Source organism: Camelus bactrianus, chromosome 33 (assembly GCF_048773025.1).
Source record: "Camelus bactrianus isolate YW-2024 breed Bactrian camel chromosome 33, ASM4877302v1, whole genome shotgun sequence".
In the NCBI taxonomy this organism is placed as follows: domain Eukaryota; kingdom Metazoa; phylum Chordata; class Mammalia; order Artiodactyla; family Camelidae; genus Camelus; species Camelus bactrianus.
This window is the reverse complement of record NC_133571.1, coordinates 17,044,558-17,070,189: the sequence shown is the minus strand read 5'-3', so window position 1 is coordinate 17,070,189 and position 25,632 is coordinate 17,044,558. Positions and strand designations below refer to the sequence as shown.

Genomic DNA, 25,632 nt, shown 5'->3' with positions numbered 1-25,632 from the left:
ACATCAGAAATGATTTTTCACTAGTGTAATGAGCGATGTTCAAGACACGTGTGTGGGTTAGAAATATTGATGAGGCATTTTCTGTCATGAACGAACAGGGTAGCCCAGTGGTCAGCACCCTCCAGGACGGTGCCTCAGCCCAGAAAGTTTCCTGGTCATCTTTTAAGAATCATACAGGATCTGGTTGCCTGGCTTTGATTAAGAAGTGACCTGAATCTACTGTGAGTGAACTTTGCTTGCAAGATACTGGATGGAGCGAGTGGTTCTCAGCTGGGGACAATTCTGCACCGCCCGCCCCCAAGCAGGGGCATTTGTAGTATCTGGAGACATTTTTGGTTGTCACCATTGTGTGTGTGTTTTGGGCTGGGGGAGCTCCTGGCATCTGTGGGTAGAGGCCAGAGAGGCTGCCAAACATCCTACGATGCCCAGGACAGCCCTGTCCCCCAACAAAGAATGACCCACCCCCGAACATCAGCAGTGCCCAGAAACCCGGGGAAAGGATAGAGCTTCAGCTTCACTGAGCTCACAGAACCGGCTGTGGGATTGTTTGGGGACCTGATTTCTCAGGTTTGCATGTGCAGCAGAATGCAGTCTGTGCCTCTTTTTCACCTGGATGTAGGACCAGCTGGTGAGGTTGGAGGGCAGAAACCTGCGTTCTTTTCCTATCTCAACTGCTGGAAGTTACCAGCATCTATCAAAAAGAACCTAAAAATTGTGTGTGACCGAGCTGGCTTAGGTCAGTTTGACACAGCAGCATAGATTCTCAGTTTTTGATCTTGGAAACTTTCAATTTTGTTAATTCCTGACTTTAAAAAGAAACAACTACCACCATCACCATCATATAATAACAGAACGAAAAGCCTTAATGCCCAAGACATGGAATAAAGAGCAATCCTTCAAGTAAAATATGTTCTGCTCTAAAAAAAAGAAACAACTCATTTCCCCCACTTAACTCATTGCATTGGGATTTGCCCCAGTTTGCCCTCATGCTGGCAAGAACGTGCCCAATTTGGAAGCAAATGTTGCTCTTTTTCTTTTTAAAGGGATTTTTGGATCCAGGTACCAGCCTAGAAAAGGGAACATCTTTCCTACAGAAGGCTGAGAACATCCTCAGGCAGCCAGGCTACTGGGACAGCTTTCAAGGTCCTTCCTTCATAGTGCTGCAAACCCACAAATGGCGCGCACACACACGCACACACACACACCCTGAAACAAAACAAACAAAAAACCAAGTAGCATGACTCCCATTCCACAGAGAGAAAAACAGGCTCCAGTGACTTGCCGAAAGGCATTTCCAGTATCTGAGCCCAGGTCTCCCTGCCTCTAAGATCTCAGAAAGGAAGCTTCTCTTGTGATGTGGCCAAAGGCTGTGTATATGTTCTCACTCAGTGTCTGCTGGACATTAGGACTGAACATTCTTTAGTGGATCATCTGGTCCAGAGATTCCCAAACTTAAACATAACAGATCCATGAACCTTTTGAAAGATAATTATACACTTTGACTTCTTTCCAAGGAAAAATAATAATAAAAAAAAAATCCTGACACTGGGGGAGGGTATAGCTTAGTGCTAGACCACATGCTTAGCATGCATGAGGTCCTAGGTTCAATCCCCAGCCCCTCTATTAAAAATAAACAAATGACAAAAACAAAACCAAACCCTGACACCTACTACTGATATCATTTCAGAGAAGAAAGGATATTTTAATGCTAAGAGAATAGAAAGGAAATAATTCCTTCCTTCATTCATTCAACGAATATCAAGTGCCTATGACATGCAGGTATTCTGGGTGTTGGTGAAAAAACCGAGTAAGGATATCACTGTCCTTGCCCTCTTGGAGCTGACATTCCAGTCACATAATCTCAGCTCTCTAAGTGAAACAAACCAAACTCTATGAAAGATTTCCCATGTCCTTATTGTTATCTTTTCATCTCCATTAGTTACAACCTTGTCTAGTGGCAGCATTGGTCCACAGACCAGCGTTTGTCTGCTTCCAGGGACAGAGCCCTGAAGTCATCTCAGATGGAAGGAAATCAGATCAAAATTTAGATGCGGTCTAGATTTCGAGGGCTCAGGGAGGAAATGGAGCGTGGTGTGTACAACGTGGGGTGGCATGAGCCAGGCTTCTGTGAGTGCAGCTTCCGCTGCTTTGGTTCCACCGGGGAAGTGGCCATGTGCATGTCACTGTACTTTGACTACTTTTTCTAAACCTTAACTAGTAAGTCTGGAAACCCTTCAAAACATTCCAAGCACCTTTCCCTCTCCTGGTTCCTTACAGCTCGTTAATAGCCCTGGGGGCTCAAGTTCATTTCCCACACAGGGAAACGGAGCCCCAGGAAGAGGTCACCTGGCAAGGCAGTGATGGTTTTAGGATCAATCCTGGCTCTTTGGCTTTTCATCCATGGATCTACTCATGGGACAAGTCAGAGTCACCTCTGTTCAGAGTGGAAAAGACCAGAAGCGTCTCCAGGCCGCTGTACCAGCAACCTTGTTTATTTCTTCCCCTCGGTTGTTTGGGCTCCACCTCTTCCAAATCGCCCTTCCCACTCTGCCCAAAGCAGTGACCTGGGAGTCAGGGTAATGGCTTTGTGTGGCTAGTATCTCTTACTTGCTAGGTGTCCAGCAGGCTTGGAAATGGCAATAAAGCGACTCAAACACTGAAAAAGTATCCCTGAAAGAGAGCCCCGTGAAGGGGCAAGAGCAACAGGGGAGAAGCAGGCCTGAAAGTCTGAGGCTGGAGGTGTTCAGGTACCTCCCCAGGCCACCGAATTCCTGACGGTGGAAATGAGGAGACCAGCATCCTTGTCTGAACTTGACAGTGGGAAAATAAACACCAAGCTTCTCCTGCTCTGCGTGAGTTTGGTCAGTTCTGCTTTAGAGAAAGAAGTCTGGCTGGGATCTGTAAGCAGCATCCTGTCTCTCCCCTGGCCTCCAGGCAGGGCTGTGCTTGCATCAGTCTTACCATTGGACGGCACTCCCCTCTCTCCCGCCAGGGCCAAGCAAGCCCTCAGCCCTCCATCCAAACGCCAGCTCTCCCCAGTCACCTCCTGCGGAAGCTTCCTTGGCTGATAATATTGTGGGCCTTCCCAGGTCTAGCCTTGTAAACGTCAGTTCCACTTTCTTCATTAAGATCGGAATTCATCCGCAGTTGCCGGTGCTGTTGCCACGGAGAAGGGTGACTGGGTGGCAGTGCAGAGCAGTGCCCAATACCAAGGTCTTTCCGTCTGGTGCCGAGAAGTTTGGGGGAGCTTTTTTAAAAAAAAATTTTATTGACGTGTAGTTGATTTACAATGTTCATTTCAGGTGTACAGCAAAGTGATTCGGTTATACACATACATATACATACATATGTATATTTTTCCTTTTCAAATTCTTTTCCATTATATGTTATTACAAGAAATTGAATATAGTTCCCTGTGCTATACAGTAGGTCCTTGTTGTTTATCTATTTTATATATAGTAGCATGTGCCTGTTAATCCCAAACTCCTGATTTATCCCTCTGCATGGGGAAACTTTTTGAGGGAGATGCATCTCTTGGTGTTTTATTCTTTAGGCTAAGGCTAAAAATGATTTCGTGGTTCCTGAGCCAGTAACAACTGAAAATAAATGAAGAACCCCAAGAAGCATGGCTGGGATGGGAGCAACATCCTTGGAAAGAATGCTTTGCCACGGATGGTCTTCAACATGCACAACCAAAGGGTAATTACTTTTGGAATAGTTTATTATTTTTTAATTGAAATATTATTGACGTATAACATATTAGTTTCAGGCATACGACATAATGGTTCAAAATTTGTGCGTATTGCAGAATGATCATCACAATAGATCTAGTTAACATCCATTATCACGCATAGTTACAAGTTTTTTTCTTGGGATGAGAACATTTAAGATCTACTCTCTTAGCAACTCTAAAATATACAAAACAATATTATTAATTATAGACACTATGCCGAAGAGGTAACCTTTCCTATATAGCATTTATGGTGCTTTTTAATACATATGCACAAATATGTGGTTAGTTTAGTTCCTGCTGTCCGTAAGTGCTGGATTAGTCTATCAATGAATGAATACAAAGCGTATTTCTATCCAGCATTACTCGGACCACATTTGGAATATTATGTTCAGTTCCAGGCAGGCTCTCTTTTAAAGTTCAGAGCTCCATGGTTGTGAGAAGACAAAAAATGATGTGTTTCGTGGAGCAGGGCCGGTTCTGGGATATTCATTCTTGAAAAGAGACTACTCAGAGAAAACAATAGAGCTTAAAAATTTTTTAAAAATTTCTTTAATATTGGAAAGGCTCCTTTGTAGCAGGGAGTTTTCTTCTATGTGAATCCAGTGGTCAGAGCAGGGCTCAGTAGTACAGGTTACACAAAAGTAAACTGAGGCTTCATATGAGGGAGTCATTAAACGGTTTTGGATCTTTTAGGTGGGAGACCTACTCTGGGTGGAGGTTGGACCAAATATCCATTAAGGCTCCTTTCTGCTATAAAATTATACTATGTATATATGTACATATGTGTGTGTGTGAAGCATGTGTCTCTCCTCCTGGACCCAGACATAGGTTTTTGTTTGCTTTTTAATGGGTAATTGTGGGAAAGATCATTTGTTCTCTGAAAGTAGACTATTTGAAGGAGAGTGAACATGGTCATATATGCATATTAAAGATGCTAAGCACATAACAAGATTGCCTAATTTTTATCACGCACTTACCATGTGCTGGACACACTAACCACTTATCATGCACTGTCTCATTTAAAGCTCTCAACCGTCCTGTGAGGAAGTGGGGACCCTTTATTTATGTGCCCATTTTCCATATGAGATGCAGGCTCTGAGGGGTTCCAGATAACATACCCAAGGGCACACAGCTAGGTAGACATGGGTTGAACATCTGGGCATGTCTGATGATCAGCCTCATAAAAGAAGATGGGTGATTTGTATTTAAACACAGATGTGCGTTCTAAGACTGTGTGTGTGTTACTGAGACCGCAGAAACACCTGCTGCTGGCCAGTTCATCCGCTGGCTCATCGCACGGTGGGACTGCAGGGGGTGGCGTAGCTTCTCTTCTGAGTGAGGGGCTCTCCCTGCCTCCTTCAGGATCTGCTCACCTCACCCTGAAGGAGCCCCAGGGGCCAGGGCTGGGCCGGGCCAGGCTGTGGATCTGGGGTTTCCCTGCCGTGGCCCATCACGGAATGTCAGTAACCTCAGGTTTCTTTAGTGGAAGCAAATGAAGCTTTCTGTGGTTTATTTCATTTTAATTTTTGCATGTTTTGTGTCCATACATACATATGCATGTGGGTGTTTGTTTTCATTTTCCTAACGGATGAGGTTGGCATGGGAGAAGGCGACCTCTTTGCTGCAGGAAGAAGCCTCCGATGAATGAGGATGGTTAAATAAGAGGAGATGCTTTTCATACTTGGTCTCAAACAATCACTTAATGGGCGCAGGAAATTTCTGCGAAATGGGTGAATAGCGCAGGTCCATTTTCTCAGCCGCTTAATGAAGAAAAGCTTGCTGGCTTTTAAGACCCAGGCAGCAAACAAAAAGTGGTCTTTATCCTCACACACCAAATCTGTGCGTCAGTAAAGTGCAGGCCCTGACAGGAATTTCAATTATTTAATCAAAAAGAAAATGAAAGAGGTCTTAAGTGTTGTGATTCGAAGACAGCCTTTTCAGAGACCAATCTAGTGTGCGCTCACATTGAATATGAAGCAAAATGGGAAGGAAATTAAGGCAGCTTTGGCTTAAATCATGTGATTGCAAATAGTAAATTAGTTTCTCGATGTTTTCATTTAAGTGTTTAAGTGGAAGGTTTTATTCCTAATGTAGTGTAGTGACAGAAGAGAACCCTCGCCGATTCCAGCTTCCCGGTCCTTGGCGGTGATGCATTTGCCCTGGGGAGGGAGAGGGAGGAAGGCAGGCTAATATGGAGAGAGAAGGGGAAGCAAAGCCTCAGTCACGTTGAGGTGCTTTTGTTTCAAATTGCTACCCAAGTAGCTTTCACTGCAAACTCATTAATCGAGCAGATGAGTAACGTCTTTTGAAAATGTACTAAAGCAAAATGCATTTAATTTGGAAGGGAAATCAGGACGTGCATTAGTCAGAGTATTTAAATGGTAGCATCATCCCAGCGCCTGTTGTTTTGTTTGATGAAGACTCGCCGAGTTTGTTCTTAAGGGATAAGGGCTTATAAAACTGGTCTGCTTTGAGCTTTGGAGAAAACATGCCCCTCTGACTTTTAGAGGCTTCTGGGTGGTTTCACTGGGGCTCCAGCTAGAGCCTGCTGCTGGGATGGGCGAGGGGGGTCACAGGAATCTCCCGGGAAAGTACTAATTGGGTGGGACTGAGATGACCTCCGGCTGGCGCAACAAGTAGCTGGAGGTCATTTCTTTGCAAATGAGCATCCCTTTGTGTTTATAATTAGTTTTGATTATTCGGCTGGGGGCTTCTGTCGGCGCACAGAGGGAGGTCCGGCCCTGGGTTTGCTTTATGTACCAACTGTGAGTGGACTTTTAATATCAAATTAGACAATTCAGGATAGATTCGCCAGCACCCCTCCTGCAGCCCACAGTGGGAGGAAAGGGGCGGGGAACGTGTCTTTATACAGGGCACTGCCTTGGCTTTCCTGGGATTACTGACCCTGCTGTATGTTTCAGTTTCATTCATCCAAGTCCCACCTCCTCCGGGAAGTACTCCTTGCCCACCTCAGGCCAAGAGATCCTTTTTCTCTGGACTCCTAGAAAGCTTTTGGTCTATGTTTCCGTGATGCTTTCTGGACACCGGTTACTGAGCACGCCCTAACTCTTGCCATGTTCCAACTTTCTCTTTATGGTCGAATGCTATATTCGCTCTTACCTTTTTCTTTTTATTATGGAAACTTTCAACAAATAGAAGAACAAAATAGTATAAGGAACTTCCGTGTATTGATCACTACATTTTAATAGTAACTTTTTGTCGTATTTATTTCCTCTCTCTCAGCCCCTGAGATTTACTTAAATTTCCCCATTCCTCTAAAAGTATTTTTTACGGTTGGTGTGTTCGAAGCAGCATCTAATCAAGGACCACACATAGTGTTTGATTTTACGTCTTAAGTCTCCAATCCTCACTTTATTTCTACGTTCCTCGTGGCATTCCCTCATTGAGGGAAATGGGAAATTGTCCCATGGAACGCTGGACCTCCTGGATTTGTCTCACTGCTTCTATGCAGTATAGTTTAGCCTGCTTTTTTATGCTTTGTATTTTCTGTAACTTACAGTCGGATCTAAATCTGATTGGATTCAGGTTGAACATTTGGCAGGAATACTTTATAGGGGATGGTATGCGCTTCGTTTAGCATCACGGAAGGGCACATGTGATATCTGGTTGTCGCACCATCAGGGGTGTTAAGATGGATAACTCGGTTGAAGTGTTGACAGCCTGATCGCACCAGATACAGTTGCACTTTCTTGTTTGTAAACAGCAAGTAATCTGTAGAGTGATTCTTTGGTGCCATTAAAAAAATATCAGTTTCCCCATTTCACAGCAAATGAGGGTCAAGGACCCTGCATTAGAGAGTTCCCTGTTTTCTGCAGCACCTAGTAGTGTAAGATATGTAGCAACATTGAAGAATACTGGGGGAAGGTGTGAATGAACGGATGGATGGATACATGAGGTTTTGAGTGAATAAAATGAAAAACTTAACATAATAAGAAATTCTACAAACTCACCTGTGACTGATACGTTAGTGAAAGTGTCCAACACCTTGGGACGCATGAAATGCTAACACCTCACTGGATGTGGAGAGACGCAGGTTTCCTAGACTCACCTTTGCCAACAATTTGCTGTGTGACTTTGGACAAATCACTTACCTTCTCTGGAACTTAGGACCTTGTACCACAAGGAATACAAAAAGGAAAAATTTCTAAGTTTCTACCAGCCTTAGAATTCCGGGATTCTTAAAAAACAAACAAACAAACAAAGCGCTATTGGGACCAGATAGTTGGAGCTCGCAGATCTTGAACCAACTTGAGCCTGCGAATCCCCACACCCTTCCTGTGCTGTAGGCTTGTGGTATTTAATAAGCTTACAGGTTGTCATAGCAACCACCCTCCCCACAGCTTGTTATCTGAAAACCAGCCATTCCAACTCCATTGCCACGTGGGATCTTGCCCCGTTTGATATTGAACTGGAAAGGTGACCAGGGATTGATTTGCTTTCATGCCATTTTATAAACAATGGGAAACACTTGCTTCTTTCCCACGCAAAGTAAAATTGTCCAGACTTGCTTATCTGAGTGGCTATTTCACCAATGCACGTATTTATTTACCCACTTATTCAGTCAGTCAATATTTGAGACCTTACCATGTGCCAGACATTGAACTAGATGCTTGGGGTATAATTGGTCCTTCTGATGTAGGGTTTATAGTGTAGAGAGGGAGACAAAAGATTAAAGAGGCAGTTGCAATGTAGTGAGAAAACTCTGATGAAGTCAGAAATGTGTGGTAAACAGGGGCAAGGTACCTAGCACACTTCAGGGCACCAGGGAAGGCTTCCAGGAGGAAGTGATTTGTTTTAACTGAGAACTGTATAGGAATAAGCCAGTGTTGGAGTGAGAGATGGTGGAGCAGCAAATGTTCCTGGCAGAGAGGGTAATGGAACATAGTACCAAAGGATGTTAAGTATGGACTAATAATCAGGTTTGTACTTTTGAATCATCACCCTGGCTAGTGAGGAATGGATTGGAGGGAGTGACAAGGGAGGAACACAGAGGCTGTTAGCACTTAAGATCATGCCATTATCATGAGATTTGAAAGTCTTAAAGCAGACCATGTTGTATTTATATCTTCTATATTATGACATCCGTAGAAAGTGATTTTAAAATGTTTGTTGAATGAATGAACGAATGAATAGTTGTTTATTGACTGAATGGCTGACTGGACTTATATTTGGAAACACCAGTAATTTACTTTCTGGACTTTCTAGTACCATTCCTTTAATTCACCACACATAGAGATTTGAGATAAAATTTCCTAAAGTGTTATCATCCACAGTTAGAGCTCTGCTCAGAAAATCTTCACTGGCCTCTACCCTCAACCCCATTGTCCTCTAAATTAAGAAAAAACTCTTCTGACTATCCTTCAAAGTACTTGTTCATAAGACCCTAACCACATTTCCAGATACTACTGGCTCCACTCTAGTTAGGCTAACCTCAGTATCTTGCAAATACGCTCTGTTCTGTCCCACCTGTGAGTACCTGTATGCGCTCTTCTCCTTTGTTGGAACAGTTTCATCACCTCCACGCCACCTGTCCAAATTCTACCAGTCCTGGATGGTCCAGCTCTAGTCCTGTGTTTTGCATGAAGCCTTCACTCATTCATTATATTTGATAGATGCTTTAAATAAGTGTTTTTAAAAATTAAAGCCATAATAGTGGTTTATTTATTTACATTATAAGTCAAAATGAGGTTTGGTGGAAAGAGCTCAGTCTTCAATCCCGTGCAAGTCTGGGTCTGATTACCTCTTCTGCCACTTTCCAGATGCCTGCCCTTGAAGTCCCCTCTCTGAGCTTCAGTTTCTTGAAATGTAACACATATTTCTGGAAATATATGTTTGCAGATGTAAATTGAATAAATTACAGAGCTCTTGGCTTCACTGTCTCCCAATATCATTTTCTATCCTAATTACAATTGAGCCTGCATCATTTTAGTGATGAAAATATTTTGCTAATTAAGTAAAATGCACAGAGAATCTCTTGGTTGGTTGCATGTACTTAGGGGTGTGTGTGTGTGTTCATATTCCAAAGTTAAAACCTTAAAACATCCTTTCTGGTATTTTAGGTTCTAGTTATTGTAAGTCATAGTATGAATTTATAAGCCCTCCAACGAGAAGAATTGGCCTCTTAAATCAAGGGCCATAGTTCCATTCCAGATGAGAAATAGGAAACATATACTATTGCTTTATTTGTGTATTTTTCAAAGATAACGTGGCTGGAATGAACAGGGTATGATTGACATACTCTGGAGAGACACTGGGGTCAGATAATCCAGAGTTCGAATCCTAGCAAACAGAGCTCAGTGATCTTGACCTCATGACTCGACCTAAGTGATCCTCCATTTCTTTGTGTGTAAAAAGGAAGAGTTGTGATATTCAAATGAGAAGGCAGAGCAAAATATATGATTTACAATATAAATGCAAGAAATTCACCTCATTATCTACAGTACCATCATTGAAAGAGTTAAAAAGCATTCTTCAAAGACTTTTTTTAAAAATTAAAAAAGAAAAATTTTTAATTTATTTTTTGAGGGGAGGTAATTAGGTTTACTTATATATTTATTTTTAGAGGAGGTACTGAGGATTGAACCTAGGACCTTTTGTATGCTAAGCATGCGCTCTACCCCTTGAGCTATACCCTCCCCCATCAAAGACTTTTTGAAGTGATTAAATCGTTATTATGTCTAATTTCCGGGTGAGAGTGGGGGGTGTGTGATTAACTTTTTGAAATCACAATGTCATTTATATGAAAATAAAGACTTGTAGAACTTTTACTAAGGAATAAAATCTTAATGTCCCTTATTGGCAAATATCAATTAAATACAGCTATGTAGTAATTTGGGTCTAGTAACTTATGGAGAAAAGCTAAAATCATAATAAAAATAATGTAATGGATTTTGATTTTAACATTTTGTGGTTGAAGTAAAATTCTTTTTTCCTGTATGTTTTAACTTTAAAATTATTTTTGAACAAATGTTACATTCATACGATTCTTCTCAAAGGTATGAAAGGGCATTTACGGGGAAAAAACTGCTTCTCACCAAGTCCCAGCACCTCAGTCCCTAGAGGCAACTAATGTATCTTTCCAGAAGTATGTACAGAATATATAATCAAATTTGTGTAGTTTCCCTCTACCTTTCCCCTTTAAAACAAACATTAGCTTCCGTACTTTGCCATTTTCACTTAACGGTGCATCCTAGAGCGCCTTTCATCCTGGGTTTGTGTAATTTAGTGATGATGTGCAAATCGTACCTATTGGATAGATTCCAATGTGTATTTGTAACTTCAGTATATATGACCAAACTGTTCTCCATAGAAATTGTGCAGATTTGCATTCTTTGCATCAATATATGAGAGTGATTCTTTCCCCCACAGCTTTGCCAAGAGAGTGGGTAATTAGATTTTTATTTTTTAAAAATTCAACAGATTAGTGATGTCTCAGTGTAAACTTTTATTAATCTTATCTTTAGTATATTATTAGCATCTTTCAAAATGCTTAACAGCTATTTATTTATATTTTCTTTTTTGTGAACTCTTTCTACCCTTTGCCCATTTTCAAATTGTACTCTTGATCTTTTTTCTTATTGATCTGTAGGAACTTTTTATATATAACAAGTTATCCCTGTGTCTGGGATATGAGTTGCAAATACTTTCTCCCAGTTTGTTGTTTGTCTTTTTCATTTGCTTATAACTTTTGCCATGCAGAATTAAAAAAAAATTAATATAGTTAATGACTTCCAGATTTTTATGTTATACACAGAATGACTTTTCCTATTTTAAATTTATTTAAGAAAAGTTCTCCAGCATTTTTCCTTTTGTTTCCTTTTAAGATTATCTACCATCTTGGTCATTGTAAGACAAATTCAATAGTGTTGTCTTACAATGACAACATTTGTACCTTCCATTTTTTTGTTGCACTAACTTGATTGCATTATCAGTGAGAGTTAAAAATAAAAATCAACTTGTTTCATGAACAGTATTCTCAAACAAAATATAAACAGTCCAGCATTTTAACAAAACATACCAAATATTTCGTTCCATGTACAAGTCCTTTTGAGGAATGTTTGAAATTTCTATATCCAGTGGTAGAGTTTGAAAGGGTCTTACAACCTGTAACATCAGATATTCACAGTATTGATGGTATCAATTCATGCCCCTTTGTTTTTAAAACTCTGCATACTAATTTTATATTATTGTTTAAAGTACATTGTGCCAGTAGGTGCTAAATTTTAAATCTGATGATAGAATTTGAATGGTTTAGAATGGAAGAAAATGATATTTAAAAGGCATTTTTGTTAGTTTATGTTTTGCTTTCTGGTAATGTATTTAGCTATTCTTTTAGGACTTGATGAGGAAAATGATGGAATACTAAGAAATCTATTTAAAGATCATCCTCATTCTACTACATACCTCTTAGAGGATTAAGGACTGATAGATAATCACTCGTATTTCAAACCTTTAATTCCAGGTCTTTAAAAAAAATCACTTTATGAGGCTTGTTTTGAATTGAGATGCCAAAGGTGGCATAGAAAACTTTAAGAGAGAAATGAAACGAAGGTTTTTGACCCTTCAGTCTGACCCAGTCCTGAATGAGCACACTGGGTGGATTTAGTGCTCCTGATGCTAGGGGTACTGTGATTTGAATACCCTATCCTGAATGTGCTCTCACATGAGTTCATATCCTAGTTTCCAGTGTCAAGGCATTATTTGAAGATGCATTTACAGGAAGCATTCAGTGACTCCTGCTCTTTTCCTAGACATGTCATCCACTTTGGTTGTGCTTAAAATAAAGTACTCAGATAGAAGGTAAGTTGAAACAGACAACAAGCAATATAATACAAAATGTTATAAGTAAAGTGTGTTACTCAGATCCTTCTAAAATACATTCCTCCCTTTATTTTGAAGGCCACAGTATAGGCAACTTGGCTAATGGAACCAGTCTCTTCCTTTGATCATCAATAGGGTTATCTTTTCGGGAAACTAAGTTCCAGCTCAGATGACAGTTTCAGATGAGGCTGACATGAAAGAGAGAGAGACTGTTTAATTATTAGCTCCCTGAAAAGAACATGGATTTTCTCTCTTAAAATTAATAATTCTTCAGCGGAAATCATAAACAGGAGCTCTATCAGGCCTTGTTGGATAGGCGGGGGGAAAATTATTTGATCTTTATTTTTTTTTGCTCAGAGCAGTGAACAGGATCTGGTTTTATGTGTCAGCCTGGCAGACGGTCACAGCCTACTGGCTCTGGGTGACTGATTTTAGTCAAATGAGAATAAAAAATAAGTGTAATATAAATGCATTAATTTAATCTCCTAAGGCTTGGGGAAAGCTTGTGAAGGTGTGTACTGAGTAGCCTGGCATAGAGTAGATGCTCAATGAATTCTCACAATAATAGACTATAGTTGGTGGATGAAGGGCAAGCACTGAAATGTGCTAAGTGGGCTTTAGCAGCTGCTTTCCATTTTCTGTGTGTGTCTACCTGCATTGGAAAAGGGTCAAAGGGACTATGGCAATTAACTAGATGTGAGCTGTCCAGTAGGTAACCACAGCCACATGTGGCTATTGCGCACCTGAAACATGGCTAGTCTGAACTGCGATGTGAGTAAGTATAAAATGCACACTGTATTTTGAAGATTTAGTATAAAAAAAAAGAAATGCAAAAAGTCTCAATGATGTTTATATTGATTACATGTTGAACATTGGAAATATTGGGGTTAAATGAAATACTGTTTTACTTGTTTCTCCCTACTTTTTAAAAATTATTAATTTACTTATTTTTTAATTTTGAGAGGGAGGAAATTAGATATACTTATTTGTTTATTTTTAGAGGGGGTACTGGGGATTGAACCCAGGACATTGTGCATGCTAAGCATGTGCTCTGCCACTTGAGCTATACCTTCCCCCATTTCTTCCTACTTTTTTAATGTGACTAGTAGAAATTTTTAAATTACTTATGTGGCTCGCATTATATTTTCATTGGACATCGCTGGTCTAGACTTTAGAGACAATCCAGGCAATGAAATATCTCTGCTTTTAAGGGGCAAATTGTTTACAAACTAAATAAAAACATAACATTTACTCCTTCCCTGGGCTGGCAGGTGTGGAGGGGAGAAGGAGGCCTGTTTGCTCTGGAATGCCTCTTCCTTCTACCCTGAAATTTACTGGAACTGAATCTCAGGAGATGGGCTGGACACCTTGGGGGCCTCCTTCACCCTACAGGGGAAGTGAGATGGGCCAGGCCTGATCCCTGAGGGTAAGGTAGGGGCTGGGTTCTGGTAACCCAGGAGGTTTCTTGTGGTTCCGTTTCAGAGTCCCAGCATCACAGAGAAACTTCCCAGCTTTCTTGGCCTCTCGATTTCCCTGCAGGTCTGGGCCATTACTCTAAGAGGAAAGTAAGGCCGACCAGAAAGGAACTTCTCCAAGACAAGCCCTGCCTGCACTGCCTGCCCTTCTGGCCCCACAGTCCCCTTGGAAAGCCCCAGCTGGGATTATCTGAGCGCCCTTGGAAAAGGGGGTCTCCTAGGTGGAAAAGGGTGGTGACTGAGGAATCCCTGTCTCCGCCTCCACTTCTGATTCCCTGTTACCCCCTCCATGCCCCCAGGGGCTTGCTTTGGTGCAGAAGGCTGGTCTCACTCTCTCAGCCATGGAGCTTTGTTTCCCAGCATCGCTGAAAGGGAGAGAGGAAGGAAAGATCCTGCAGTCCTGGAGGTCTTGCCCTTCCCAGAGTGGTTCAGGTTCCTCCCTCCGTCTCTCACTTCCTAGGTTCCCAGTGGGGCTGAGGCAGAGGCAGGAGAGCTGTCCTCCCTAGGAAAATGCCTTCAAGTCTCCCTCGGTGGCTCTCAGCTCTCAGGCAGACAGGTCCAGTGTGAGCAGAAGTAGAAAAAGGGGAGAGTGGGGAGTCGGCCCATCCTCCCTCATGTCTTGGACAGCGAGCAGGGCCTGGGGAGACAGCCTTAGCTTTGAGGGAGAGCAGGGAGTATGAAATAAAAGTATATGAAATAAGGGGAAGGGGGAGGACTGAGCAGGCGGTCTATCCCATGCCTTCCCTTCCTTCCTTGGACCCTGTGAACACTGGGAGATGTGTAAGGCTGAATTCTGAGAAAGGATTTGCAGTGCCTTGGCTCAAGGGTCATCGCTACCCAAAGTCGTTGTTTTGCTGCCCCTGCTCCCAAGGGACATTCAGTAGTCCTGCTACTTTTGTTTCTGAGGCAGAAGTTAGTCCCTGACTCAGAGTGAAGCTGAAATCCCACCTCCAAGGCCAAGTGCAAATCTGTGCCCTGAAGGGATGGAGTGAAGGTGCACACTGGCAAGGCAAGGCTCTTTACAGGGGCCACATCTGGTTGTATACCGGCCACACTCTCAATAGCTACTCAGCCTTTAGGGTCTTAGGAGACAGGATGCCTCGGTCTCCACTTGACAGAACAGGGTGGATGTCGGCAAAGTGTGGACAGCCACCCCCAGCACCTCCTCACAAGTCACTTTGGTCTTCCTTTTAGTTCTGCAGGAGATGACTGGACCAGGGCTAAGGACCAAGGAACTACTCCTGAAAGTCTGCAATGTTCCCTCTCCGTGGCTGTCTGCTTTTCGGCCTTCAGTTCTTACCATTATAAACTTTAAAAAGATCACATTCCAGACTCTAGGACATAGAGTTCTGACATCATTTAGATGCTTACTTGCCAAGATCTTATTTTAAAGTCATTGCCCCCTTCTTCCTCCTTCTTCTCACTCTCCTCATTTATTTACCATTTACCAGTTCATCCGTATGGAATACAACGCTCCCACTTCTTGGAGCTCTGTAGTTCGGGGCCTAATTGATTCTGGTAATTAATTTGTTCTACCTGCTAGATCAGATGGAAATCCTGCCCGTGCGCCCAAGGATTAGCACTTGGCTTTCTAACACCTCCTCTAATTATCTAATAGCATGGGTTGTGAGGACTCAGTCTCTATTAAAACACTTTTACTATTAGCAGTAGTGATTGGAATTGTGATGATGACTAGATTTCAACAAATTAGAGCTTAAAAATGGGGAGATGGAAGAGAAGTGGCTTCTTTTAATTTCCCTGAGTTTAACATCAATAATTAGAGCAATTTTCGGAGATGTGAGCTGAAATTACCCCTGCTGTGCTGTAGATGATCACCTTAATTTTAGCAAATTGACTCCAGGGAAATAAATGTGACAGATTAGAAAAAGACAAACAGAAAAAAACACAAAAGATTGGGAGGGAGGAAAAATGAAAAGAAAGGCTGCAAAAGGGAATGGGAAACAAAAACACAGCACAGTTGTTTTGGGGGGCTAGGGTTGGGAGGGGTAGTACAGCAGAAATAACAGCTGTGTGAGAGGAATGAGGAGGAAGTAATGGAAATTTGAGAGAAGGTGGAGACTGGCATTAAGAGGTAGCTATGAGCATATTTACACAGACCAAATCGCTTGGCTAATACAGATATAACTTTCCTCACACCACCTTCTAACTGAGGTAAGGAATGTTATGATCATCATCATTTTATTTATTTACCTCAACAGTCCAGTCATCCCTCAGCCATCAACTTAAGTTGGGCCTAGCAGATACGGGCTGTCTCCTCACTTTTCCTCTTCCCCTCCTGCTATCATTTCTCTAAAGTTTTAAAATCCCAATACTGAAATAAGTGCCTTATCCCTATTGCTTTGGGGCCCTTTAAATGCCTTTTGCTCTCTAAAGAGGAGTTTCCCCGGTGGTAGAGACTTGTTCTCTTTGGCTTTCTTTGAAAACGGCAGGGAGTCAGGCAGCTTCTGCAGTGGCGGGGCAGAACTGAGGGGGAGAAACCTGGTAGGAGCAAGAACCCGCTCCGCTCCGCTCCGCTCTCCTCAGGCCTGGCCGGTCGTGTTCAGCACCGCGGACAGCTCCCCGCCCCGCCCCGCCCCGCGCCCACCGCACCCTCCCCTCCGCCTCTGGCAGCCTTGCCATTGGCTCTCCCAGCTCCCCTCTCCAAGCTGCCAATTCTACACGTAGACCCAACCTACCCAGGAGCTTGTCTTCTCGCCTCTCCAGCGCCGGGGTAGCCCAGGCCGAGGAGAGAGCATCGGGGATCCGAGCCTCGAGAGTGGCTGGCTCTCGACCAGGCGTGCCGAGACGCTGCCTACTTCCTACACTTGGTCCCGGGCCCTCGCCCTGTGGCAGGCGCTCGGTTCAAGATGAATCTCAACTTCACCTCCCCTCTACACCCGGCGTCTTCTCAGAGGCCCACGTCCTTTTTCATCGAGGACATCCTGCTGCACAAGCCCAAGCCGCTAAGGGAGGTGGCCCCCGACCATTTCGCCAGCTCTCTGGCCTCTCGGGTGCCTCTGCTAGATTACAGCTACCCTCTCATGCCCACACCTACCCTCCTGGCTCCTCACCCCCATCACCCTCTACATAAGGCAGACCACCACCACCCTTATTTCCTCACCACCTCGGGTAAGTAACAGGGGTCTGAAGGTTCGGGGAGCGAGAGAGCAGGTCTTCCAGCACAGACCCTGTCATGGAGCCGAGGAAAGGCTAGAGCTGGCTAGGCCCGGCTTTCCGCCTTCTTCCCTAAGTGGAAGGTTGGGGATATGGCTGAGAACACAGGGAACTCCCATGAGGCCAATCCATGGTAGTAACTCGTGGTCACTCCACACTTTTCATAACTGAGGAAACGTTCCTAAACAAGAGGTGACGGTTGGTTTTGGCGATAATTTTGATGGGCAGTGTTCAGTTTCTTTTCTCTTGGTCATACTGGCCACTTTGGTCTATCTCTCAGTCCCCATCTCTGCCTCTCCCACTCCGAGGGAGACCCCTGACTATCTCACCCCATGGAAGGGAACTCAACTTTCCAGCGCAGAAGCTGCAAACACCCCAGTGGGGCCAGCTCTCTCAGGCGCTGAGCATTTGCCAATACAGCAGAGGCTTAGAAGTGAAGGAGGGTTTGGAATATTCTGAGCACTGAAGGTTTGGGCTGGCCTGAATAAGGGCGAAAAGGTAAGAAAAAGAAGAGGGAGAGACTCGACTGCTTTTTAATCCTCCTCACTCCCAACATCTAGCATTTAACTCAAAATCTTGGGCTGGGCTGCCCTCTTCTGCCCCAGTTGCTGGTGTCTCTGGAGCCTGGATCCAAAGTATTTTGATTTCCTAGGCATGGCAAGGAGCCGGGAGCCGCAAAGTCTGGGTGGGACAGGGAGATATGGGGAAATACCCAGGTTTTTTTTCTGCCCCTCTCTGAAAGGCCACATTCATGCTGTCTTTTCCGGCATCTTCATTCAGGCCAGAATAGAATCATTCGTTGAGCCCAGAAGCAGAGCACAGCCGGGAAAACAACACTGGTACGGGCGGGGGCTGGAAAGACACGAGACAGTTGTGAAATGTGGGCCCTGGAATCCACGACAAAAGCTGAAGCGGTAAAACCCAGACTTTGGGGCACTGGGTTGGAAGGGCAGCTATAAAGCCGGCGTCTCAGTCCGCCTGCCAACGTTGGCTTGACCTCCGGCCAGAAACAGTCTCTTTTGGGCTGCACCCGTGTACCCCGCAAATAGTAGTGGCCAAGGTCCGAGATACCGGAACTTCTTGTTTTCTGGTTTTGGTCCCCCGGGTCAGCCGGTACTGATGTTTGGGGCGGTTTGCCTGCTAGGTGCGTCTCATACCGTAACGCCTGCGAGGGTCAGGAAAGACCCGAGAAGTCTCCCACGACCTGGCGGGCGGGGGAGGAGGGGAGCGCTTCAATCCTTCTGCTCAGAATCGGATGGAAAGAATGAGAAAAAGAATAAGGACCAGATTAGAGAGCTAGGGGTCCCAGCGCGACCCCGAAACTGGTAAGGAAACGTTCGAGGCGGGAATTGCCCCTCCGTTCTCGCTCATGAGCCTCTCTGGGTAAGAGAGCGTTGCTCTGTTCCCCTTGGCTGCAGGCGGGAGAATGGAGGCGGCTGGGGAAAGAGAAAGGAGTTTTTTAGGTGCGGTGGGGAGGCAGATCACATCCACGTTTCTACCAGCCCCAGAGCATCACTGGTTGTCATCCGGGGTCTGAAAGGACGGGGGAGATAGTGGGGAGAAGGAAGCTACTGGACCATTTCGACGTTTGCAAGAAAACTTCGGGAGGCGCGCAGCCGAGGACTCTGTGGAAGTTTCTCCAAGAAGACATTTTTTAAGATCTTCAGATCTATTTTATAATCTCCTTCTCCTTTGTACTGTTTATTGTTTATATTTCTAGATGGCCTTCCTGGTAGAGATCTCCAAGCGCTATTGCGATTTCCCCCCGTCTCTGCGATTCCTAGGAGAAGCGCTTTGGGGCGAGGCGCGGACTGGTGGAGGCAGAGGCGGAGAGGACAGGGGACTAGAGTGGGGAGTGGAGCCGAGGTCGCTCGCTGGAGATCCGGCTCTGCCCACTCGGCGGCTCTTCTCTCCGCAGGCGTGCCGGTCCCGGCGCTGTTCCCGCACCCCCAGCACACCGAGCTGCCGGGGAAGCACTGCCGCCGCCGCAAAGCTCGCACGGTTTTCTCGGACTCGCAGCTCTCCGGCCTGGAGAAGAGATTCGAGATCCAACGCTACCTGTCCACGCCGGAGCGGGTGGAGCTGGCCACGGCCCTCAGCCTGTCGGAGACGCAGGTGGGCCGGGGGAGAGGGAGCCCCATCTCTGCTCGCTCCTCTCCCCTCCACTCCTAATACCCCTGCACCCGCTGCGGAGTTCTTGAGCGGAAGGACCCTGCTCCCCTTTATTCTACGCTTTCCCAAAGATCCATAGTCAAAGTACAGACACCTCCAATCTTGTGTCAGAGTTAGCAAAGCAAAATCTCTCAAGCGGGTTCTGGACGTGGAGGGAAAACTCCTCTAGTGACTGATCATCGCTCCCTGATTGAGAGCTGCCATGTCTGTGTCTCCTCCATCTCTTTCCCATCATGAGAGTAACCCGGGTCAGACGTAAGTTGGTAAGAGGCCAGAGGGCTCTTGGCCTGAGAGAAGCCCACCCGAGATTTTTTTCTTCTTAATTTAATCTCTTTCACAGCTGCAAGTCATCCTAGCCATCTCCTCCACAACACTCACACATACTAATTGAAGCCTCCTTTCCATTGCGCTGTCCCGAGTGAGAGGACTGTTTTCATCTTCTTCAGATGCTATTCTCTTGCAGCCTCAAAACGCCTTGCTTCACTCCCCCCCTCTCTCATTATTCTCTGTACCTGGAAACTCAACTTGCTGTGTGTTCATAGCCCTCCTAGGCCCCAGTGATTTTCCCTCTGATAAGAACCAGCAAGTCTGAGTCTCCTCTTCCAGTCCAGGAGTCTTGCTGGACCAGGTGTGTAGATGTCACCGTCAGAGGAACTCATTCACGCAGCACTTAGTAATCTAATTAATATCAGTGTTAGTATTTACTAACCACATCATTTTGATCCTCACCGTTGTTTCGGGACAGTTACTTATGAGAGCCTTAGGATGTTTGGTTGTCATTCAAGCTAAGACGATAACCTGTGAGCAGCTCAGGTGTGATGTAACCTAAGGGTGAGTGTGTCACAGCTCCTGGATAATTTGTCGGTGGGTTGTCATCTATTAGTCTATTTTCTTCTGCAGCAACCACTCAGATCTTAGAGCAGTAACTATGGATCTGAAGGAATGACGTGATTTTTTTTTTTCTTCCCGAAATCAGGTGAAAACGTGGTTTCAGAACCGGCGGATGAAGCATAAAAAACAGCTGAGGAAAAGTCAAGACGAGCCCAAAGCGCCTGATGGGCCAGAGAGCCCGGAGGGCAGCCCCCGCGGCCTAGAGGCCGCACCCACCGAGGCTCGGCTGGGCCTGCCCTCTGGCCCCTTCGTGCTGACCGAGCCGGAGGACGAAGTGGACATTGGGGACGAGGGGGAGCTGGGCTCAGGGCCGCACGCGCTCTGAGACGCGGGGCTGGGGAGGCGGGGAGGAGGCCGCGGGGCGGGCCTGGGAGAGCAGCTCCGGGAAGACAAACACAACACACCTGTCAACCCTCCAACCCATGCGGGGCCCGCGCGGCCCGGCCTCCACGCTCCTCCCCCAACCGCCCGCCCGCCCGCCCGCTGCGTCCCTGCCCGGGTGCGTGCGCGCCTGGTTCGCTTGTTCCCCGCGCCTTCAGCGGCGCAAGCTGGAGTTTGGGCTCTCGGCTCCATAATTCGGTGGTGCGCCTCTTCCCCGCCAAGGTCGACCGCAGACCCCTCGGCCCTCACCCTTCAGCCACCTGCCCCCGCTCCGTTTTCCAGGCTCCGCGGCCTCTCCACCGGATCCTTAGGCAGACCGACTGGCTGCAGGTAAGGGACCGGGTGTCTGGGCCCTCGGCTCTGCGGGGATCCGGGCCGAGCCCCAACCTAACCCTAACACGTCCACGCCGGGACAGACTCGCGCGCTGCTCGCCACTAATCTCCCACTCGGCCCCCCGACCCCCATCCGTAACTAACACTAAGGCGACTCCCTCCTTCTCAGGGAGGCGCTTCCGTCCTCGCCTGACGCCGTTCCGCTCAAAAGCTCGCGGTTCTGAACCCAGGAACCCTTTTTGAGCTTGTGGCCCCCCAGGCACCCGCGCTCTTTACCCTTGTTCCCCACCCCACCCCGGTCCCCTGCGGAGCGGTGCACGCGCGCGGCGAGAAACTTGCGCAGAGAAAACGCCATCGAGCAATTTCTGCTTCTCGACCTCGTTGGGCGTCTGTCCCGCAACACTTCCACGTCCCACCGGCTACTGACATTTTCAAAGTGTTTTCGAGTGTTCCTCGGGTTGTGTGTGGAAATGCTCATTTTCATTGCATTTTAGGGAACGCGGAGTTTTAGCACGATGAAGCCGAAAGGGGAATACGCAACCCCTTCCGGGAGGGCACCTGTTTGGGGACCGACGCGGTGGGGCAGGAGTCTGGCCCTGAGCGTTGTCCCTCTCCCTTTCCCCTGGGAGGTCCCCTATTCTTTCCCGGGTTTGCGCTCTCTGTAGACAATAAAGGGCTCGCCGGGCAAAACCGGGAACGAACATGAGTTTCCGGGAATTGTTTGTTACCGCGACCTCCTACAGGCCTGCCCTCTCCCTCCGCCCTGGGCAGTTTCCTGTCCTTGGAAGGAATGAACAGGGCTAAAAAACCTTTCCTTAACTGGTTCCCGTCTCCCCCACCCGGTTTTTCTGTTTTTAATCATTTAATAGTTTTGAGTTCCACCTGCGTGGAAAAGGACTCTGCTTACAGTATTTTTTTTTTTTTTTTGACTCTGAAATGCTGAAGGGACAGAGGTCTCTTGATACTAGGAATTTGAAATTATGCTAACGGATTGTGTGACACTACATACCCAGTACACTTATCAAATACAGCAGCCGTGCCAGAGGCGACCTCAGCTTCCGATCTTCTTTTTGCTCTGGTTGTGTATTTAGGTAAAAGCCCAGAAGACTGGAAAAGTGTGTGCGGCTTAGGTAGAGTCCGGACTGTTGGGTTTTAATGGTTAATAATAATTATATAAACTACAGCGGTGTGAGCTTGGGTTACATTTACCAACACTTTTTGGTTCCGTATTTCTCTAATTAGAGGATGAATCCTCAAGATCTTTCTGGATCTGAGTTCTATGATTCTGTGATGTAGCAGCACGCATTTTTCCCCCCAGTAGGCTTGTTGGCGAAACATTACCTTAAGCAAAGATACGTGTCAGAGTGAGACCTTTATCCAATCTGCATCATTAAGGAGGCAAAGCTATTGCTTTAAAAACACAAGCATTGTACACTGTTTGGATTTTCCAAAGTGCTCTTTATCCATCAGCAATCTTGTGAGTCATGGCAAAGATTATTTTTCCCTTCATAGATACGGAAATTGAGGCTTGGCAAGACTGAAGGATTTACCCATGAAATCAGGACTAGCTAACAGCCAAAGTAGAGCAGAAAATATCTCTCTGACTCCTTGTTCACTACTTTGCCCAAAACACTCCCCCCACCCCGTAAGAATGCATTGGTTGGCATTTTGCTTTTAACACTTTGTAAAGACATATTTCTCATTTATTTAGATCATGTAGATGTGCTATAAAAGCCATTCTAGGTTCAGATTTCTCCTCTCTCTCCCTGTTCAGATGACAGTACTGATTTTTGGCAAATGCTTTACAAAAGACTTGGTTATAGAAAGAAAGTGATTTGTGAATCAGAATGATCCTGGTAACCTAGAAGGGAAAGTAGATACAGAAGGGAAAATTTCAACTTCTAATCCCAGAAAAGGCATTTTGGGGAGGATCTTTAAAGTGAGTAGAAATACTGTGTTTGGGGGGAAATTTAAAAAAAAATTGAATTTGATGGTTAGCACAAACCCAAAGGCACCAGGCACTTCTTTCTTCTCTTGTCTCACAAGAAGATGGCAGGGCTTATTCTGGGTCTAAGAGGAGCAGATTAGTACATTTAAGGACATTTTGTCTTGAAGAGACAGGTAAGTAGGAAACACTGTTAGCATAAGCACAGTTCTGCCTGATTGGAGGCAGAATGAATCCTGGCTCAGGGAATGGCTTTATCTTTCATTCAGGAGCATCAAACATGGGAAGATGCTCATTCTGCCGCATCCTGGTCTCCCTCTGTGAGTATTCCTGGGTAGATCAGTTGGGAAGGGAAGAGCTCAGACCCGTGGCACCAGCCACACTGACTGTGGCACTGTTTTCTCATCAGGCAGTATTCCCTGAAATTGGTGGCAAGCAATTCAACAGCAAAGTTCTCCTAGTTTTTTTCTTTTTCTTTTCTTTTTTTATACACAGCGAGTTAGGGATGATAGTAGAGGATAGACACAATTTAGTCTCAATTTAATGTAACATGATAGCACTTTTTGTTTTTGGCCTTCAATACTGATCAAAGCCTCCATATACTGAAAGGGTATTTTGTCTGAATTACCCAGGCTTTTGCTTCAACTCGGTTTCACTTGGTGGTGAAGATCTGACAACTACAGTCATTATGCTATATTAAAGAAAGACATACATAGGTCTGATTCTGAAGGGGCAAAAACATCTTAAAATAGCCAAGTGGGTATGTCATCCTACATGTAATCCCAAATGTAGTAAATAATTTGGTCTGTATTTGTTCTCAATGCTGCTTCTGATGGACTTCATTTCATAGCTTCTCAGAGAGAGGGAGTCTTGCTAACATTTCTAGTCACATGACATAAGGACACAAGAAATCAACAACACACCATTCAGCCCAGTATTAGCCGATAGTGGCACTAAGAAGTGATTAATTGGAATCCATGACACCACTTCAAGTAGATAGAGGACTGCCTCTTGTCAATGGGTTGATAACTAGAGATGAAGAGGTGTGAAGGCGCAGAGCCAGCAGAATCTTTCTGGTGCTAAGAGAATCATGCAATAAACTTATTTAGTTGAAGCAGTGACTCCATGGTCTTCTTGAATTGGGCCCAGTGTGTGTGCAAAAATAATAATTGAAATATTTTATGTTATATTCTTGGTGTTACATTCTAAAGAGGATATTGACAAGCTAAAATTCATCCAGGAATGAAAACAGAAACCTAGATGGTAAAAGGTATGGGAAACAACAACAAACAGGAGTGTGCGCTTTTTAGCTTGGAGAAGCAAAGCTTTAGGGAAGGTTAGGAGAGGAGATTGGCTGTGGTAGTTGAATTTCAATGCTTGCAGAGCTATTCAGTATCGGGAGGGTATATCTAGTGTGCCCCGCTAGAGGGCAGAACCAGAACCAATGGGTGGTTCCAGGGAAGCAGATACTGGAAGAACATTTAAATACCTTGTATAGGCTAGGTACCATTTTGTCCATCAGTAGAACAGGCTAAGTCCATAAAACACTAAGTACCTTTTACTAGGAAAGTTTTATCAGAAGCTGGAAGGCAAAACATTAAAGATGCTCTATAATGGATTTCTCCATCAGTGGGAGATAAGGGTTCTTTCTCATCCTTAAGATCTTAGTATTGTAGAAGTTATAACTTATTAGAATCATTTGTCATCTCACTAAGAATAAGATTTTACTTCATACACTCTAATTTAAATAAAGAGAGCTATCACAATTAGAAGAGTTAACAGAAACAAGAAAAAGAAGGGAAAGCAATTCCTTTATTCATTTAAGAAGTCCCTAAATCTCATTCTAGAAAGTAAGTGAAACCAAAGTGATAGTCCACTGAATTAAGGACAAAGATATAGTCAGGAAGGAATTATCAGTGTTAGAAGAGACATTTGACAAAATCTAAGCCCTTCATTTTATAAATGAAGATGTTTAGATCCAGATGTAATGAGTGTCTGACCAATGTCAAATAAACAGTGGTAGAATTAAGACCAGAAGCCAATTTTAATGATCATACCATACCACTAACTCATATTGTGATAAAAGCAGCAGTGGGGTTATGGTCATTGTGTTATGTGGAGGAGAGGATTTTGCATAGCAATTTTGGGTGTAAAATTTTAAGAAAAAGTTTGGAAGTTATCTAGTAAAGTCTTAGATTGATTTATGGAAAATTAAGAGCAGTCTGAAACTTTATTAAATTGGCATTCTGAGGAGGTACTGTGTCCCTTCGCCTTGTTTTCATTCAAGCTAAGGTTTTGTCACCACTTGCTGGGATGTTTTAGAAGAGGCTCATGTATCCAGCAGGATGAGCTAGATGATGTCTAAGCTCTTTCAAATCTCCACTCTTTCTTATTCTAAAACTTTTGGCCTAATCTCCTTTAATTACAGACAAAGCAACTGACAGTCAGAGACTGACTTGCCCAGCATCATTCAGACTATTAACCTGGTGAGTCACTACATTAATACATGCAGAGGTCAGAGGTAATTCCAATTAGCATTTAGGAGAAAGGTGAAGATTTGAAGTGACTCTCATTTCATTTTTTCTTCAGTCAGATTCTCTGTTTTCTTTTCTGATTTGAACCCCACCCCCACCAAGATGCATTTCTCCTTCCATCTCAGAATTCCTCACGTATACACCAGATAACCT

General features: G+C 44.7%; 1 protein-coding gene across 1 annotated transcript in view; it reads left to right on the top strand.

Moving 5' to 3' along the window:
* The first annotated feature begins 16,857 nt into the window (after positions 1–16,857).
* Positions 16,858–25,632, top strand: part of LOC105078643 (brain-specific homeobox protein homolog) — a 136,875-nt gene continuing 128,100 nt past the window's right edge. Inside the window, exons 1-3 of the mRNA XM_074357100.1 lie at positions 16,858–17,178; positions 19,142–19,338; positions 20,372–20,997. Coding sequence (XP_074213201.1) covers positions 16,917–17,178; positions 19,142–19,338; positions 20,372–20,611 — 699 coding nt within the window. The 5' untranslated portion in view covers positions 16,858–16,916 and the 3' untranslated portion in view covers positions 20,612–20,997. The remainder of the gene's footprint in view (positions 17,179–19,141; positions 19,339–20,371; positions 20,998–25,632) is intronic.